At 41.5% G+C, this 18,777-nt stretch overlaps 1 protein-coding gene across 8 annotated transcripts in view; it reads right to left on the reverse strand.

Annotated features, from left to right (window-relative positions):
* Positions 1-18,777, reverse strand: part of esrrga (estrogen-related receptor gamma a) — a 159,703-nt gene that overhangs the window by 82,958 nt on the left and 57,968 nt on the right. For 5 of the 8 annotated variants that reach the window (XM_020589918.1, XM_020589921.1, XM_020589919.1 and 2 more), the window contains exon 1: positions 3,972-4,337. The exons of 1 other annotated variant lie outside the window; for it this stretch is intronic. In XM_020589918.1, coding sequence (XP_020445574.1) covers positions 3,972-4,027 — 56 coding nt within the window. In that variant the 5' untranslated portion in view covers positions 4,028-4,337. Of the gene's footprint in view, positions 1-3,351; positions 3,440-3,967; positions 4,338-18,777 lie in introns of those variants that run through there. 2 more of the 8 variants (XM_020589922.1, XM_020589924.1) reach the window with 2 other exon arrangements.

Here is an 18,777-nt window from a genome sequence, read left to right on the forward strand (position 1 = left end):
ACCGCGAGCTGGGTGCTTTTTGTCTCCTAGCAACCAGCACCTCTACAAATTCTGGCTTTGCACCTCTAGCCTGGACTAAGAACCCATCCCGACATTAGGATTGCACACACACACACACACACACACACACACACACACACACACACACACACACACACACACTGACTGAGCATAAATCTGAGAAATTCACATCATCAAGGCTTGGCCCAGGCTTTTGCACTGTCATCTGTCTGTGGCTTTGTGTACAAATGTGTGTTTGGGTGTGCGATAATTTGTCAGTATCTGCTTAAGCGTGTAAGTGCACGTGTACATGTAAATGTGTACGTGCATTTTTGACACAATTTGGCTTCTTTTTTGCTGCAAATGCTCAAAAATGTGTGCGAGTTCATTGCTGTGCATGTGTGCGAGCATAGATTTCCGTGCATGTATGAGGGCGCTCATGCGTATACGTGGTGTCCAGCGGACCCCTAAGTGCTGGTGTCAGACAAAAGCAACCCCCCCACTCCCTTTCCCATCTCTCGCTTTGCCTGTCTCGCTCATCCCTCGCCCTTTATGGGACCAAATTACCAGCGGAATGCCCGGACCCTTCACACGAGAGACAGGCCACCGTACACACCAGTGTGTGCGTTTCTGTGTGTTTGCATGTGTAGGGTTAGAGAATGCAAAAGCTTACAAACAATGAATGCCGTAGGGGTGTGTGGACAAGCAAACAGACACACAAAAAAGAAGCACATCACCTCCTCATACAGGCCAACAATACGGCACGAACACGGCACGACAACAAACTGATGCAAATGCACATGCACACACAACCAACAAATCTGTGCAGCACATATTGACATGCTTTGACGGATGAATTAAGTAAATGATTTTATAAGGAGATTAAAGGGATTTTAATTTACGCAATCTCTCTTTGGTGCCCCTTGTCCCCCCCCTGCAGTCAGCATTACCTCTCCCTCTCTAGTGCTCTCTGTCCCTCATGGCCTGAAGAAAATGAGTGTAGGGGGAGACTGACAAAAACAAATAAGCCAAAAGAAACATATATTATAAATATGTTAATTTTCTTTGAAGGGAAGTGAGCAAAAATTTCTTTTCCTTCTCATTAATCCCATAGATGTTTCAATTTTCTCCTCCAAAATTTTAAATAACAGCAAAGTAACATTATTATTAAGTGACTAGGACTGTATTGTAAAGCTGCTAGGTTTATTTATGTTGTAGGCAAAAAAAGTCTTAGCAATTAGTTTGAATTAGCAGTGTAAGCAGTGCTCAGCCTTCAGTTTTTAAAAATAAGACTTTCTTCACCTAACCCACCTAAAGTGACACCAGGAAAATAAAAAATAAAAATGATTTCAACTCTTTAAGGTGAAGATATGGCTCCACAACGAGCAGAAACAACTGATCTTCTCTTAACACAATAGGATGTAACACTTCACAGATTATTCATAAAATCTGTTCAAACAGGAAATAAATATCACGAGCACTAAATGATTTTCTTTGTATTTTTCAGGCATGCATGCATTTAGAGTGTTGTATTTATTTGTTTCTTCAAATTTAATTTCAAACCTGTACCAATCTGTGTCATTCCCACTGCAGTTGAATCAGCAGAAATTTTGATTTTTAACTAAAACTGTTTATTTGCGTAACATTGCCATGCATAAAAAAATAAATCTAGACAAAAATCTTGACTGAAAATAATTCTGACTGAAATCACTTATGCTGCCTTGGGTTTCTCTTGATCGCTCACACTGAAGGATCTGCACGGCCGCTGTGCGAGTCTCACCACGGTCTCCTTCACACTCACTGACAAACACCACCAAATTCACTAAAGTCACTGTAGAAAATGTCCTAATGATATGCAAATGGTATGTATATGGTGGCATGAGGGGAATGCAATTATGTTAACAGCTTAAGCGGTACTTGTTGTTGTTGTTATTATTATTATAGGTATGATCATCATTATCCCTAATATTTTAATTAGTGTAGGAAAGCTGTGCCTGAGAGCAAAGGAGGGGAAGCTTGAGCAGAGAAAACAGAGCAGTGGATGGATGAATGGATGGATGGAGGAAGGAGCGGGCACGCAGACAGATGGAGGAATGGGCCACAAGGTTTCTCTAAAAAAATGTGAGAATAGCTCACACACACTCGCAGAAACACACACACAGGTAAAGCAGGAACATTCTGTTAGTAATCGTCTGACATAAAAGTGTTTTATGGTCAATATATTTGTGCTTAGTTTCTAAACACAGCTCTCACACACTATGGACCAAATGCTGTTAGAAGTGTTCACCTTTGTCTAACTCACTATTAAAAACCAGAGTTAAATGTTTTAAACCTTCGTTATTTAAATACACTACACTGTTTGGCAGTTGAAAGACCAGACAGATGCTCAAACTCAGTGTAAAGAGTCCTTACAGCAGAAAATGTACTGAATTCACACTTTCCAATTATTTGACTAACAATAGGAAATCAGCATGTACAGTATAAAAGCTTGTTCTCAAGAGTTTTCACTCAGATAAAAGCCTGATTTATCATATTCAAATAATTATTAAAAATCCCTTTAGGATTTATTTAATCATTCATGTTAAAAGCAACAAAATTGTGCAAAATGAGCCACTCTTTAGATGTGTGCAAATCTCAGGCTAACAACATTTAGTTTCTAAATGAACCAGATCAGTGGGAAATAAGTGTTATTTGTCTATTCACCCTTTTTCTGGGTTAAAAGTCCCTCTCTGTTGTTCATGCTGTGTAGGTGAGAGGGTCTCTGCAGGTAAAAGACACACACACACACACACACACACACACACACACACTAAGGTGAGACCGCTTCAGAGCACACAAACATGATCTTTAATCATTTTGGAAACATCACCATTGTGCACCCGCTCCTGCTTTGACTTCCTTCAGCTCTCCACCTCCGACTATCCCCGTAATGATACTTTTACTGTGGCTGTGATACAATGCAACTCATTCTAATTTATTCACTGTGAAGCCATGACCACTTAGAGCAAAATTAACCTGCACATATAATTTATTTTTCATATGTTCACTGTAAAATCCTTCCATTAATTCAAAGCAGTGCAGATTTGACCGTATCAGTGCCATTAGTGAATTCATCCTACTTACTGAATGACATTCACACTCCAGATACATCCAGGTTTTACTTTGAAAGTGTGTGGAGGCTACAGCTCGCTATACTTACTATTACATATCAGTTTGCTTGCCCTAATTTTGTATTTCCATGAAACACACCTTCCACGCACAGTTAACGCACACACCATTCCACTCCGCCAGTCAGTTAATCTGCATTTTGAACAGTGACTTCAACACCTAAAAGAGCAACGCGGCACTCACTTGTGCGTGTCTGTGTTTAACTGTCTCTAATTCCTGTGCGCGGCCACACGCTGAGCTGCCCGTCCGAAATTTTACCTCCTCTGGCATTTAAGAGCGCAGCTCTCCCCCTTTTCCTCCTCCATCCTCTGTTATGGGCCCTTTCCTCCCGTGCTCCCACGTTATTCCTGTAACCTCGCTGATTGTCCGCTTGAGCGAACACGTGGACGAGCATAAACACACGCACAGGTAAACATGCCCTGGCTGAGCTGATGTTTAGTCCTAAGAAGAACTTGACTCAAAGTAAAACAAGCACTTAAAACTGAGAAAATGAAAGAGAAACTGCGACTTTGCGTTATTAATTGGTGTGTGTGCGCGCGCGCAGGTGTGTCTCGCTCCCAGGTGGAGGGACAGATTCCGCACTTCTACCCACTGACTAAGAGCTGGTGCCCAGATACTACAACACGCGCGCGCGCGCACACGCACACAGTAGACGCGTGCTACCTGACAGCAGAAGCAACCTTGACACGAGGCCGCTGGTTTCGGCCACCTGCGCTGCATGCCAGCACATGCACACACATACAGGCACTGTAAAGCAATGGCAGGTTGAATGAGGATCAAATTAAAAGATAAAATTTACCTACTCTTGTTCAGAGTGCATTAAAAAACACTCGGATAACGGGTGTCCTACCGAATCCATCGGCGATACCGGGTCATTTTCATGTCAACCTCCTCCACGGAAAAACAAGAAAATTCAAAGAAAAGATCAAAGTTTTATGTCTCTTCTCTCTCCTCCTCCTCTTCTCTCTCTGGCCTTCCTCTGTCGGTCCTTCCTTCCACTTGGAGGGAGCAATACAATTACCAGGCTCTGCGCTGCCTGCACTGATCGGCTCGGCGTGTGTGTAGCTGTGAAGGAGCGTGTGTGCGCGCGCAGCGTGTTTATGTGAGCGCCAGGGAGAGTGGGATAGAGACACACACAGCCAGCCAGGCAGTTGGGACGGAAAGCTGTGCCGCTGTCCTAATCAACGACTTAAAGCCCCGATAGAGGCTCATGAATATTAAGCAGCATTTTGCATATGCAGTCCCTTAGGACCTGGTTCTGCTGTGATTGGTGGATGTTTAACCAATGGCTGCGGGGAGGGGCGGGGTAAGGGGGTGGGGACATGGAGTGAGAGAGGGAGGAGAGCAGGTGGAGAGGGAGGGATCAGACAAAGCCATAGAGGGGAAGAGAGAGGGAGGGAGGAGAAGAGAAAGACAGGTGAGGGGAAGATTTAAGGCAAGGCAACCCGCTCTTCTTCTTTCCCTTTCTCTCCTTCTTTGTCTCGTTATTAGACAATCTTTTTGTTTGTCTCTCAAGTCTTCTCACAAGCCTCTCGCCATGTGCCTGCACCGGAAGCCGCATACCAGCAAAAAACTGCATGTTAAAAGGCCATGTGCACAAACTGCCTTTCTTTGTCTTTTAATCAGTCCTGAAAATGTTTTAAAACTCATTAAAGCAAAGGCTGTGGAGTTTCGAGTTCCACTACGTTCTGAGGCGTATTTCAGGTAGAAGATATGGATTTGTATCAAAATACAATACTGACCTAATCAAATCCAGATTTACATGATCAAAGGCAAAAGTGTAAGTTTGACCCTAAAACCTAAGCTTAAATAATATGTCACACACACACAGACACAGCAGAGCCCAGCACAGCTCAGCAGTAAAATACGGGATTATTGCAATTCCAAGGCCCTTGTCCTTTGTTGTGAAATCGTTGGGACAAGGTTTTCCCTGGTGCCTGCTGTTTCGTCAATCTCCCTGTCATCTCGGCAACAGCAGGCTGTGTGTTCCCAGTACTTCCGAGATTACAAACATGCCGGAATGTGGGAATTGTTGGTGCAAGAGGGATTCTCTAGGAGAATTAGCTCGCCGCTCCTCAGTCTCAGAGAGAGCAGGAGACAGAAGAAAGACTAAATGTGACAAGAGAGGGTAGGGTCTTTTCTGCGAAAAGAGAAAATGGGAAACCTGCAGGAAGACTCTGATCTGCTTTGCTACAATGATGCACACACTCTTCCTTCCTTTCTTTCTAAATTTTCCCTCCTTTCCATCTGACTTTTCTACCAGTCCGACACTGCTGCACACAGGATGGAGGGGGAAGAGAGAAGTGTGAAAGAGAGAGGGAGGCAGAGAGGAAGGAATCGGTGGGGTGCAGAGATGAAAGAGAGTGGTTGTGATTAGCAGCTTTGGAAGAGAACAGATAGTAAAACATTTCCTGAAACCAATCTCTGCTTTGATGTATGTGTGTATGTGCAGCAGTAACTACAGCCTGATTTTCTCCCTCTTTCTTTACAGACATGTTTAAACTCTGAGTTTAACACCTCAGTTTTGCCAGTGGACAGCAGGTTATCCATATATTTATGTTACTAAAATACTGTTTTTTAACTGTCACAGTATAACATGGATATAATGCAGAATGTACACACAGTTTGTCTTTGTATGCTGATAGAGCATCTGTGTGGAGCCACAAAGACAAGTCAGCAGGCCCTGATACCCATAGCGAATACTGTTAGTACTTAATTCTAAGACCTGAAGAATTTACAGAAGTGAAATACACAGAAAACATAGACAGACGTGTCTGCTATGCGGTTCATGCACACACACACACTGTTATGATGTATCCAGAGGATTATAAGCATCGACAAAGATGAGTGTGAATCAATGCTGTCATCACTACCGGGCAAACAAATCCTTTACCAAAACCTCAGCCTCCAACACAAACACAGACATCTCTTATTGCTGTATCTGTGTAGAGACATTCAGATACAGTAATAATGTTTTGTACAACATAATGTATTGAAAAATATGAAATGTTTCAGGAAACGTAATTCCCCACATTTAAGCATTTTCTCCTTTATCTTCACTTGTCTCTTGTTTTCAGACCACATTGGTTCATGGGAAATACATTTTTATAATGTATACTAGAAATACAAAATAACATGTAGCATAAATAAAAAAACAAGTCAAAAATATGTCTAATGTTTATAATGGATGTAAGTTCCATTGCTTGAGGGTTGAAATACTAACAGAACCATTTGAAAAACTAATTTCACTTATAAACCATGAACCAAACCGTCTGTGGTTATGTTTGTGGAGACAACACTTTCTGGCTTTTTACTTGTGAAAATATTCAGGGACATTTTCTTTAGCAGAATTCTGTGATTTACACATTTATGCCATTTGTGTTAGAAAGTGATTTTTAGGCTACAGCCAACTTATACACAAATTGTGTTTGATAAAAAAAAGGCATAACAATGAACTCTAAGTTTTTACTCTGCATATTTGCTGTGACTGTTGCTTTAACAACTTTTGTGTTTTATGTAAATAGGGGAGACGTGTTATGGGGAAACACTAAAGCTGTGCACCACGCTCTCTCCCTCTTTGACCCCTCTCCTCACTCACCCCGCCCCCCCTGACTATTGATTGCTTCTTGTTCACTGTATGTTCACAGTGACCCCTTTAGGCCACTTCTCTCTCTCACTGGACAAACCTGCCATGCATGTTTCTTGAACGCAAACCTATTAAAAGACAAGAAAATACCTTGTGTGTTCATCTGTGTGTTTGCTGGCTCCCTGGAAATCACATTTCCATTCATTTGTACTGTAAAAGACATGTTAAATAATAACCATCACAGTAAATGATTGTACGCATGTGTGAATGGACTTGCCTGCATCCTCTTTGCAGTTCACTTGTTATGTAAAAGCTTGTACGCTGTTAGTTCTGATCTCTCCCTCATGTCTTTTGTCTGCGACTGTATGCGTGTGACCCTGTGGTGGCAGCCTGTTGACATCTGTAGAGAATGATCGGTTGCAACTCTCACCGACATCCATCACACCACTCAATAAGCCACAGCAAGTTCATCGAGGACAGTATGTGTGTGTGTGTCTGTGCTCGTCAAAACAGTCTTTAACAAATTCAAGAGGTGGTCACTTAAGCAGCTGACCTCAGACCACCTCTCGACACACGCCTGCCAGTCATACACCAAGGACCAGGCTGAGACTACAACTGCAAACAAGGCTGGACGACAACAATATGACCCCTGTGTGAGTAATTAAATTGTTCTTATTGACACTGAATGATAATTAGGCTAAATTAAATGATGAACAGTGCAAACATGTGGGCTAATGTTTTTTACTATAAAAAAGAAAAGCTGAAACAATACTGATAAAAATCAAACTAAACAATTGATAACGCGCATGCTGCTGAACTTGGCTTTTGTAAAGGCAACGCGAGCTGCCAACACAGGAGAGAAAGAGAGGGAGACAATGAGAGACTGTAGGTCGCTGCACGCCAACAGAGGGAGCTATGGACTCCGGTCGGTTTGCAGCCAACTGCAGCACATGCACTCACTGGTTGTGTGTGTGCATGAGTGTCTATGTTTGTATGTGTGCGTGTGATGATCTAAAGCTTTCATTGTGAATTAAAAATCACGTCAATGACACAAATTCATATAGGACACCCAGTTACACTGCACATATAAAGCCTAAAATCCAGACACACACATGCTGGGAGCAGGGAGAGGAGAGGCAGAACTAAGTTATCTGATAGCTCTGTCAGCAGGCACAGCAGAACACAGTGTGGAAATGGCCAGTTTGACCACAGACCTCCTGCCCAGCCTTCTGACGAGCTACTCGCTGAAGCCAGAGAGAGGAAAAGAAAAATTCATGGGGAGGGTGAGGGGGGGATAGAGTGTGTCTGGGAGGGAGAGAGCAAGACAAGAATCTGAAAACAGGGAGGAAAAGGTGAGACTTGAAAAGACATCTCTGTCACCAAAGTGACCATTTGGTGTAACAGCAGCCAGAGGTTTTGCAGTCACAAGTTGTTATTAGATAAACATTACACTCGAGCTCCAGTTCATTTCAGAGCGGCTCTGAGGGAGTGAGTGTGTTTATTCAGCTTCCAAGTGTGTTGCTTTGTTAGGACAATATTTTCAAGTGCTGTTAAAGATCATATCAGGAAAATCAGGGTTTTGCATCAGCAGAAGGTAACAGTTCTACAATGATAAAGAATTTAAATATAAAAACACAACAAAACTCACTAATATAAATGAATAATATATAAATTAAATATACTGTATATAAAATATTAACAATAGTGTTTCCATTGTTCCTATATAAATTTATATTAAGTAGATATCTATCAGATGTTGATCAGTGTCATGACTTTTGAACTGAACCAAGTCTGATACCGTATGTTAAACTTGACTTAAACCTACTCATAATCTTAACTGTGACTGTAAACCTAGTCTTGAATCCCCAATTCAGTAATAACCAAGATAGTATCAACTATGCTCCCATGTCCTGCATTCACTCTGAGAACATCTAGTCCTCACAAAGATAACTGCACACACACACACGTACACAGAGACGCATCAGACGCTGAATACAAATTACATATGCAAAGCTACTATATACTGTATGCTCACATGCACATGCTCACATGCACATGCTTACACACTTGGTATAGGAATTGTAGCTGAACTATGGTTTTTAGTATTTCATCCTCCACAATCACAGGGATTGAGCCAGTGGAGTGGGACTGTTTGCAGAACACACGCTTAGATTGCAAATGAGCAAACGCACAGGTGGACATTTAATCAACAATTTGCAGGAAAAACACTTTGATATGTTAGTTATTACCACAGGTGAAATTCGTGATTGGTGGATAAATTAGTAACTGCCTGTTAATGTTTTGTGATGACATGGCTACACTTAGTTCTCTGCATGTGTATGGACATGTGTGTGTGTGTCCGGGGCAAGTAAAGGGCCAGTAAAGGCGACCAAGGCCAAGGAGAGAACACCAGCTGCTGGTAAAGGCTGCTGGGTTTAGGGGGCTTTCTGGAGCCTGTCACCAAAACTCTGTATGGGTATCCTCCGGATAAGGGTAAACAGACTTAGACACATTTGTTTCCATTCCTCTTGGGGACTTTACAGTGCCCTTCTGTCATTTCCTGGAGACTTACCCTACACCTACACTTCACCATAAGCACTACTTGCCTAACTCTAACTCACCTCTTCCAAACCTTAAACCAGTCAGTCTGAAATTCAGCAACCTATACGGTGGGGACTGACACCTGCTCTGGTCTGCAGTTTCAAGAGGACAAGACAGACAGATAACAGACCTGATAGACATGCTTTTAATCTTAGCGGATGTATGATGTGTTTTCTTTAGAACAGAGAGCCATGTGACGGATCTGTTATTCCATTCAGAGGTCAGGCAGGATTCATAGCTAGGAAGGCAGATGTGTGTGTGTATGTGAGAGAGAGAGTGAGAGAGATGCATACAGATACAGAGCGGGGTGGGGGGAATAACATGCGGTGACAAAAAGCAAGTGAGAAAGACAGTCATATGGAGAAGGTGACCTTAGCGTGTATAAAAAGGGATCATTAACCTCCTCTAAACTTTCACATGGTTTCACTGTTCGACTATTACATAGAAATGCATTTAGACATGCACAAAAGCAGAACGGAATGAACTTCATTTAGAGGGGGAGCTGTACCTCGGGAGGTTGAGCAGGGTGTCTTCTAACCATAGGGTCGGTGGTTCAATTCCCGGCTTTCCATGTGTCAGATCATGCTTGAGCAGGACGCTGAGCCCTGAGTTTCTCCCAGTGATATCACAGGTGTGTGTGCAAATGGGGAAATAGTGTAAAGTGCTTTGAGTGCACTATGTTCTATAGAAAAATGTTCTACAAGACTATTTACTTTCACTGGGCTTTGGGTTAGAATTAAAGATTACAAATACTGACTGATAAATTTGTTTTATATTATATTTAAACTAATAATAGGATGTTTTTGTTATCTATTAGAACTTGCATCAAGTTCAGTGGATAACTAAGAGATTTATTTTCACACACTCTCACTCAGACTAGGTCAGCTGTGGTCTCCATCCTGTCAGTGGTCAGATTGAAGGTTGGTTGGACCTCACCTCGTCAGAGAGTGAAAGGAGTGACCTCTTCAAGCGGGGGGTAGAAAAGGGGGCAGGCTTTGGGCTGGACTGAAGTGTAACCTCATCAAACGTGGACAGACAGGGCAGACATGCTAGGTGTCAGCGCTGAAGCTGTATGTGTGTGTGCGTGTGTGTGTGTGTGTGTGTGCACATAATTTCCATTCAGTCAGTGTTCATATTCTTTTTCAGTGAGCATGCAGAAACACATGTATGCATCCTCCCGATCCACTCCAGCTTCCATTTTACACCAAAATATCTCCATGTGTCTCATGTGCAAACCCTCTAGAGACATCTTCCTTTCTGTCAGTCAAACGAAATGGATACACTGTCTCATCACAACAATCATTTGTGTGTATCCCTCCACCTGTTTTAAGCACAAAAAAAAAAAAAAAAAAAAGAATGGAAATAATGCCAGAAACTCAGGGGGGGCGGGGGTTTCCAAGAACTACACAGAGGTGATAAAGTTGCTGCAGTGATAAAGAGAAGATGTAATGAAGGGGTTGGACTGACGCACAAATGGACATGCAAAAAGACAAGTAGACATGTCAGCCTTGATGCAATTTACAAAGCAGAAAGGTGAGATAATGCCAGTGTGATACAAGAACACAAACAGCAATGCTGCATGTTGGGCTACTCAAATCATTTCATCACTATGGCCTTATTTTCTTTTCTTGACCTTCTGATCTCTCCAAACCTCAGTGATACCACTGTGCTCTCTCTATCTCATTCCCTCCCTCTCATCCTCAGGTTTTGATATATTCCCAGGGATAAATTAGAACCAGGATGTAATTATACACAGAGTGAGTTTTGCCTGAGCAACAGAACACTGAGTGAGTGTATGTGCATGTCTCACACAGCACGTGTCTGTATAAATCAGTGTTTTGTATTGAAATCGGTGACTTCGGAGAGGTGCGTTCCTTTAATTACACCGCTCTCAAACAGAACATGAGTGGGCTATTCCACTGGGATTAGTTGTCTCTCAACGCTGTGTCTTTGTTAACACAACACACATGCACATGCAGACACAAATATATGCCTGCCAAAAAAGCCCCTCTCTCCCATAGTTCAAAACTCAATTTATTCTAGCTGAGGTGCAAGCCAAGTGAATAATTCCACTACTAATAAAGATGGTAAGAGAGAGCATACGCACAGAGGAGATCAAGGGGGAATGGGATAAAACAGCAGAGGTAAAAGAGGCGGGCGCACAGGTTTGTAAGGAAAGGTAAGCCTACAGAAAAAAAAAGATTTCCAAGGACAACTAAATATGAAATCTTCAACATCAGCTGCCAATTTCAAACTGAACATTTAATTTGTATCAGTTGTGTTTGTGTTTGGAGGTTACAATCAGTAGGTGGAGTTTTCTTTAATGTTTCAGCAAACCCAACATTAGTACATGTCGGATGATAAACAACAAGAAATGTCAGTATAAAAATGTTATGTGTGAGGTTATTTACTTCAGAAACAGCATCGCCGTTGCATAGTCTGTCCACTAGAGAACAAACTCATTTTTTAAACATAAAACATCTTGTTAAAAAGCTCATTTAGGGAAATCTCAACACAAAGTACAGTTGTAACTGTTCTGGAGTTTTCACTCATATGACACAATCTTCCTCAGTGGACTGAGTTTGATGAGAACTCTGTGTGTATGTGTGTGAAAAGCTAGCTGAGCTGCAGAGAAACAAGACACAGTAGCAGCAAACTGATGAAACTCAAGGACAGAACAACTGACCAATGTTGACACTTACAGTGTTTGTCCTTTTAAATGTGCTACAGCTGACCAGCTGATAAAACCACCTGAACTACAATTTGAAATTAGCAGTACACTCGCAAGCCAAAGTATAAAACAAGTCATGTGTCCATGCTCATAGGCTAAAAGCAATAAATTGCACTATGTGTCACTTTGTAAAGCTGCCTGGCTACTAGTAACATTAAGTGTTTCCATTAATGAAATTGTGCCAGTTAGTGCATTATGCAAATACAGCTAAAAATGAAATGATTTGTCTGGTTGCAGCATATGTGAAAAAGTTCTTTGTCTACAGAGAGAGACTCCAACAGTGTAGCTAGGCATCCATTAAAGCACAAAGACGAACCTCAGCCACACCTGAAGCACCAATAACCATTACTTCAGAAGTCGGTCATAAGTTTTTAGTGACATGAGACGAACATGAAGACAAAAGTTGGTACATGGTCAATGAGCATGAACTCCAAATCTTCTGTAACTGGCCAGTCCTCCAGAATGTGACGGTTAAGATCAGTTAATAACAAAACAGAGAGACAAAATATTAAGGATAAGGCCGGTCATTTCCTATATTAACAGTATTTTCAACACTCCCCATACAGAGACTGAACCAATAACGATTTGCCTCTACTCGTGGTTAATGTCCGTCAGTGTGTCAGTCCTGGCTCAGCTTATTCGTCTGTGCCATGGACCTCTGTTGTTGCTCAAAACTGATTAAAAACATCCGTCAAACACACGGCTGCAGTGGGTGACATGCTTCTAGCTAAATGTAAACAAAGCTGAGAGCTTAGCACAAGGTCTCGTGCATGCACAGTTGACTCTGACTCATGCCCACTTCAAGAAATTATGGCCACTCGGAGCCTTTGGGGCAACAGTCGGGTCTGGGGTTTTGTAATAAAAAAAACGTGTCACCCAGTGCAGTGGTGTGTTCCCCTGATGTGTTATTAATCATTTATGAACAACAGTGGAGGTCTATGGCACAGATTCAGGACTGACAGACTGATGGACAGGAGTAGAGGCAATTCATTGTTGGTTTTAGTCTTTGTATGGAGATTGCACAAATATAAATTGTAACTCAAAACAAAGTCTATGATATTTTAAATCAGTTCGCAAAGTGACAAGTTAAGAAACAGTGCTATTGTTTTGAATATTGCCGAAGAGGCAGCTGACAAGAGTGAAAGACTTCAGAAACATTTTTACTACTACTGTGAAAAAGTGTTACTAATTCCCGTTCCTGTTAACATTCCTATTCACTGCTTTACTTTCTCACAGCTTTTCTATAATGTACATACCCCAGTGCTCTGTGTACATTTGCCTTTTTTTTTTCTAAAATGGAAACAAAATCATTTTAAGTCCCAGCGTCTGAATTTAGATAACTTGTTTTACTAAATGGATGATGTTATTATGTCCAAAGAGTAAAGGAGGCCACAGTACACCACAGTACAGTAGTCCACAGTGCAAGATACACAGAACATAAACACACTCCACTTCATCTGTGTCTGTGTCTAATGACGTGTGTGAGTAATTACTTTAAAGCCCATGTGTGCGGGTCTTAAAGTGTGCTCATGTATGTTTTTATCTGGGCCTTTGTCTGTTTCTCTGCCTGTGATAAGTGTGTTTAATGGTGTGTGTGGAAATAATCACTTAATCGTCCTGCTGCATCCATTTGAGAAGAGAGTGAGTGTGTGTCTGTTTGTCTCTTGGTGATGTGGTTTCACTGTAAAATAAGCTGAAAGATGCAGACATAAGTGGGAAAGTCTGGAAGCAGAAAAGGAGTTAAAATAGGGGGAATGATTAGTGAGAGGAAGGGAACAGAGGGAGTTAAGTGGGAGTAAAGAGGAAAAAATCAAGAGACAGAGACTGAGGGAAAACATAGATAGAAATATAGACCTCAACGCTTTATCTTTCTGGTTATTTCTCCACAATAATCCTTCCTTCCACTGTTGCTCTCCAAACTGTAGGCCTGTGAATTTATAGTTGGCCCAATGATTGCTTCTCGGGCCATGATGGCTGTAAATTGCTTTGCCATTTGGTAAATGCTGGCAGTTAGAAGGTATACAAGTAATTATTTCCGCTTGTGCTGATTGAGACATAATTCCAAGATGAGGCCCTGGAAAAATGACAGCATTTCGAAACAACTCTGTTTTAATTTCACAGCATTCCTAATTAGAATCTGTATGAACATGGGGAGTTTTTATGTGGTTTCCTCCAATGGGGCCAGAAATAATTAAACTGTCAAGGGGAAATAAATACGTATAAACAAGGCATAATTTTTACAGTGCGCAGCACCTTGTCAGGCCATGACTTTTTGTAAAGAAAAACAATGAGGGGAACAATGCAGGGGCATAGAGGACATACTGAAGGCACAAACACACATAGAAACCCACAGCAAAACACACACAGATACAGCACATAGACAGAGACCCACTCTTATCCCTTATGGGTTCGTCTTAACAAAAGGACTTGACATTTTAGCCAGCTTAAAAAGTCCATATACTCCTATTGTAAGGTAATCATGATGTCAGTTTTGAGAGAAACAATGATACAACTGGGAGTTCGGTGAGAAATAATCATAGGTGCCAATTCTTCAAAACAGTTTATTACAGTTTCTCAAAACTGATCAACACATTGGGAAGGTAGCTGAGGTCTCAGAACTCGGCAATGCAGCAAGTGATCCCAGAGGTTGAAAAAACAAGTCAACAGCTTAGCCAGACATCTATGACATTAAAATGAGAAATAACAAATCTCATAATATCATGAACAATCCGTCATTGCACAGGAAAAGTGTGGGTGTTGGAAATTGACATGACATTTTGGCTCCTAATTTTGCTGCTCCCAAATGTTTTCTCCTCCGACTGTCTTGATTTTCTTGAGCTGTCCGACCTCTCTTTAGTGATGCAGCCGTGTGCCCAGCTCTTTAGCATTGAGTGTCATGAGCATAATGTCATCATAACTGATAAAAAAAATATACTGTATGCTTTCTTTTAAGAGTTAGCTTAGCCTGCTTTTACCAAGACCCAGACATGAATGAGCAGCAGAAAATAGGTGGGTGGATGAGTGTGTGTGGGAATGCTACATATGTGAGAAAGAGATTACACTTTTATGACCGTCTTCTCATCAACATCTTACTAAGAGCTATGACTACAGGAAAAACAACTGTGGACACCCCCCTGCCTTGTGTTTCCATTCCATAGGTACTTTACACTGACTTACATTCATTTCCTGGAGGCTAACCCAAAACACTAATTGTCTAACCTTAAACCAAGTTATTACCCTAAAGTTCAATCATTTATATGGTGGGGATCAGCATCTGGTCACCATAAGGAAGGCCGAGGGTATGGTCCCCACAGTGCGAGTAATGCCAGGCACACACACAAAATAAAATAAAAAAGCTGAGCATAAAATCACAGGCCAAATTAAAAGATGGAGCAATAACACAATATAGTGCCATTCGACCACTATAGACATTAAGCGAGCATGTGAGAGAGAGGGATTGAGAGAGAGAGAGAGAGAGAGAGAGAGAGAGAGGGAAGGAGAAAGAAATTTCTTCATATAATCAACATTTGAGTAATAGCTACAGTACTATGACACTGAACACCACTTCAGTGACAGTGGCAAAGATTATTGCAGCAAATTACAAGATGCATGTAAAGTACACTTTACAGGAGCTCTCTCTTCAGCACTGTTTGTCCACAACACTAAACAAAAGACCAGCAGTGTAATAGCAGACAGCAAATCACAAGGTAATTCTCATTTTTTCTTATTGCTGCCCCTGCTTGACCTTCAGCTAGAACTTTTGCTAATTGAATTGATTTGTATTATTCTTGCTGTTTATTATCTTCTACTAACTTGTACGTTTTATATCAATTTTTTATTGCAAATTTTTAAAAAGCTATTATAGAAGCAACATTTTCAAATGACACAAACCTGCATTATACACAAATGCATTAAAAATGCCTAAGACGATCTCAGAGCTGAACTGCCATGATGAGTCTCCCTGCCAGTCCCTGAGATCTAGTAACACTAGGTGGATTAGAGGCTCAGGGTGAGCTCACACCGATAGGGAGAGCTAATGGAGATGCATTCAAACTGGAGTTACTCAATTACAACCTGACATCAGCTTGTAGACTCCAGCTTTGCCTGAACACACACACACACAAAGTAAGCCGCTAACACACTAAATGAATCTCAGAACACTGCAGATATCACAGGCTTCATCAGGCTCTCAGTGAAAGTGGTATCAGACTGAGACAGTACATTCTGCGGTAACCTGGTAATTCCATTTACTACTAAGCATTTCAGTGACATTTTTATCTATTGTGTCTGACAATAAATTGTACAAATTGCTTAAAATTCTTTTTTTTTTTTAACGAAAACACAAGCAACTACTGTAAGAGACCCCTCACCAGCAAACGCAGGGCAAAAATAAGACCATTTTTACTAGCTAGGACCCTGCCCTCAATGATTGGGAATGGATGGAAATGGTGCTTGGTGTAGACTTGAGTTACAATATGTACTGAGGTTTGGGGGAAGGCTTTGGAGATCCATGCTGCTCTCAGGCACTGGAGGACTGCCTGCATAAAGGGAGACAGAGGCGAGAGAATGATTGAAATAGAGGAATGAGGGTGGATTACAAAAAGCAGAAGTGCAAGTGTGTCTTTCTTGATGTTTAAATATGATCGGATGGGGAAGAGGTGTGTTCTTTTGGGCGTGGTCCTACTCCTGAACTTAGCATGAGGCTAACCATTAGCTTTAGCATTGAGCCAAATGTATCTAAGTTGTTAAACCCCTATTACTAGTTTTGAGTCTCATACCATCTAATAACATCTGCTAGGATGCCACTATTGCTTCAGTTTTTCAGTTGATCCAAAAGTTGATCCTGTAACATAAACAAAAGACTGGGAGTCATTTTGCAGTCTGTCACTCTCGTAGATGGGATCTTTAGGTCTGCTGTGAGTTAGCTACAGTCAGCTAAAGTTAGCTCAGTGAAGTGAGATCTCAAACAATTTAAGCAAAACAAAACAAGAATGTATGCAGGTAAATACAGTGTGTAGCTCCCAAAATGGTGCCCCGTCCCAACATTCAACATGGCGGGACATACCTTCACTTTCTTTATAGTGGAGGAATGATATTTATGGGGTATATAAATACAAAAAAACATTTTTGAGTGGAGTGGGTCTTATCAAAGTACCTCTTAAGCTTACAGTAACATGCACTATTGTAAGTTCTGAGAGTGGCATTGTGCAGACACACATATACATGTGCTCTGCATGCATCTGCAGGTCAATGGTGCGCTCAGGTACAAATGATTCTCATCTAATATTAATAGGATATGCTAAACGGCAGCACGGAGGCAGCAGAGAAGAGCACAGCATCCCTGAGTGACGCTATGTGTACACATGTATGAATGTACGCCACAGGGACTGAAATAAGATTCAAGAACTAACCGGGTTAACATTCTGGAGTTACTCTGTATAGAAACAATTCTTCCATAGTAAGGTTGTCAGCATCAGAAAATAACGGTATTGGTTGTTTGTTCAAACCCTTAAACCTTAGGTTGTAGATTAAATCTTTTTCTTTACTCTGCAAAACACCCTTATGTGTCGGATTTGTTCTTATGTCATATAACATAAAAGATAAAGAGATAACTGATCTCCATAACCATTTGTGTGTACACCATCATGTAGAATATGCTACATTGTCCTCATTGATGTGAGATCGACTGATGGCTTTACCAGTGAAGGCGTCTCACTCTGTTGGAGTTGCTGGAACTACAGAAACTGGGTAGAATGCACAGGAGAGGGGACATGATGTGGTCACATAGCCAGTTTGTAATTTGGTCATAACTGTCTGTAAGGTCCTAGTGAGATGGAGTTAGCAAGTGTGTTGATGATGTTCTGTCATGTGACCGGTGTGAAACCAGAAGAATGCAAACATCCAATGGTGAAGAAGAACTTAACGTCTAGGTTGACTGACTCAGACGTTTGCATTCTCACAGCTCTTTTGGGTAATGTCTAGATAACTTCAGGGTTCCAGTGCATGTCTGAAAGGGGCTTTATATTTACAGGCCTACTGTGCCACATGTAAGATCGGTCAGGCTCAAAAATGAGCTGCTGTTTTCATGACGGGGCTTAAAACATGGTTATTTTTGCATGTAAAATCTGTGTATAAAAACATGCAATCAAGCAGTGTCAGTGTGCCTCCTCTCTTACCTACCTCCTTCTGAGGCTGTACTCTGTGCATATGTGAAACAGTCACCCTTCCTTTGAAACAAAAACAACCACTTAGGCATGAACAGCAGTACTTTGGAGACATCAATATTTCTGTCAGGTGTGTCGAGAAAAAGAGAGCGAGAGAAACATGAAAGCGGGGGGGGGGCTCGCCATTCTAAGGCATTTCTGTGACTGACGGGGAAAGTAAGGCTATATGTGTGTGTGGGTGTGTATGCCAGTTCTCCAGCCTCACTTCACCCTGTACACACCATTGTGTGTTCCACCTCTGTCACCTTTCCTCTAATCAGGAGTTTAAATCAATGACGTTGTCCAAAACTATAATTGCCACTCCTTAAACTGCTTCTCTCGCAATATGCTTTCACCAAGAAACCACTCGGCAGCAGAAATACGCCTCTGCGGGTGTCGGTGTGTGCGTATGTGTGAGTTGGATTAAGAGCATTTTCTCATTACGGCATTGTCTGAACAAGTAGAAAGTGCTTCTCACATTGTTTTAC

Source organism: Monopterus albus, unplaced genomic scaffold, assembly GCF_001952655.1.
Source record: "Monopterus albus unplaced genomic scaffold, M_albus_1.0 scaffold10.1, whole genome shotgun sequence".
NCBI lineage: Eukaryota > Metazoa > Chordata > Actinopteri > Synbranchiformes > Synbranchidae > Monopterus > Monopterus albus.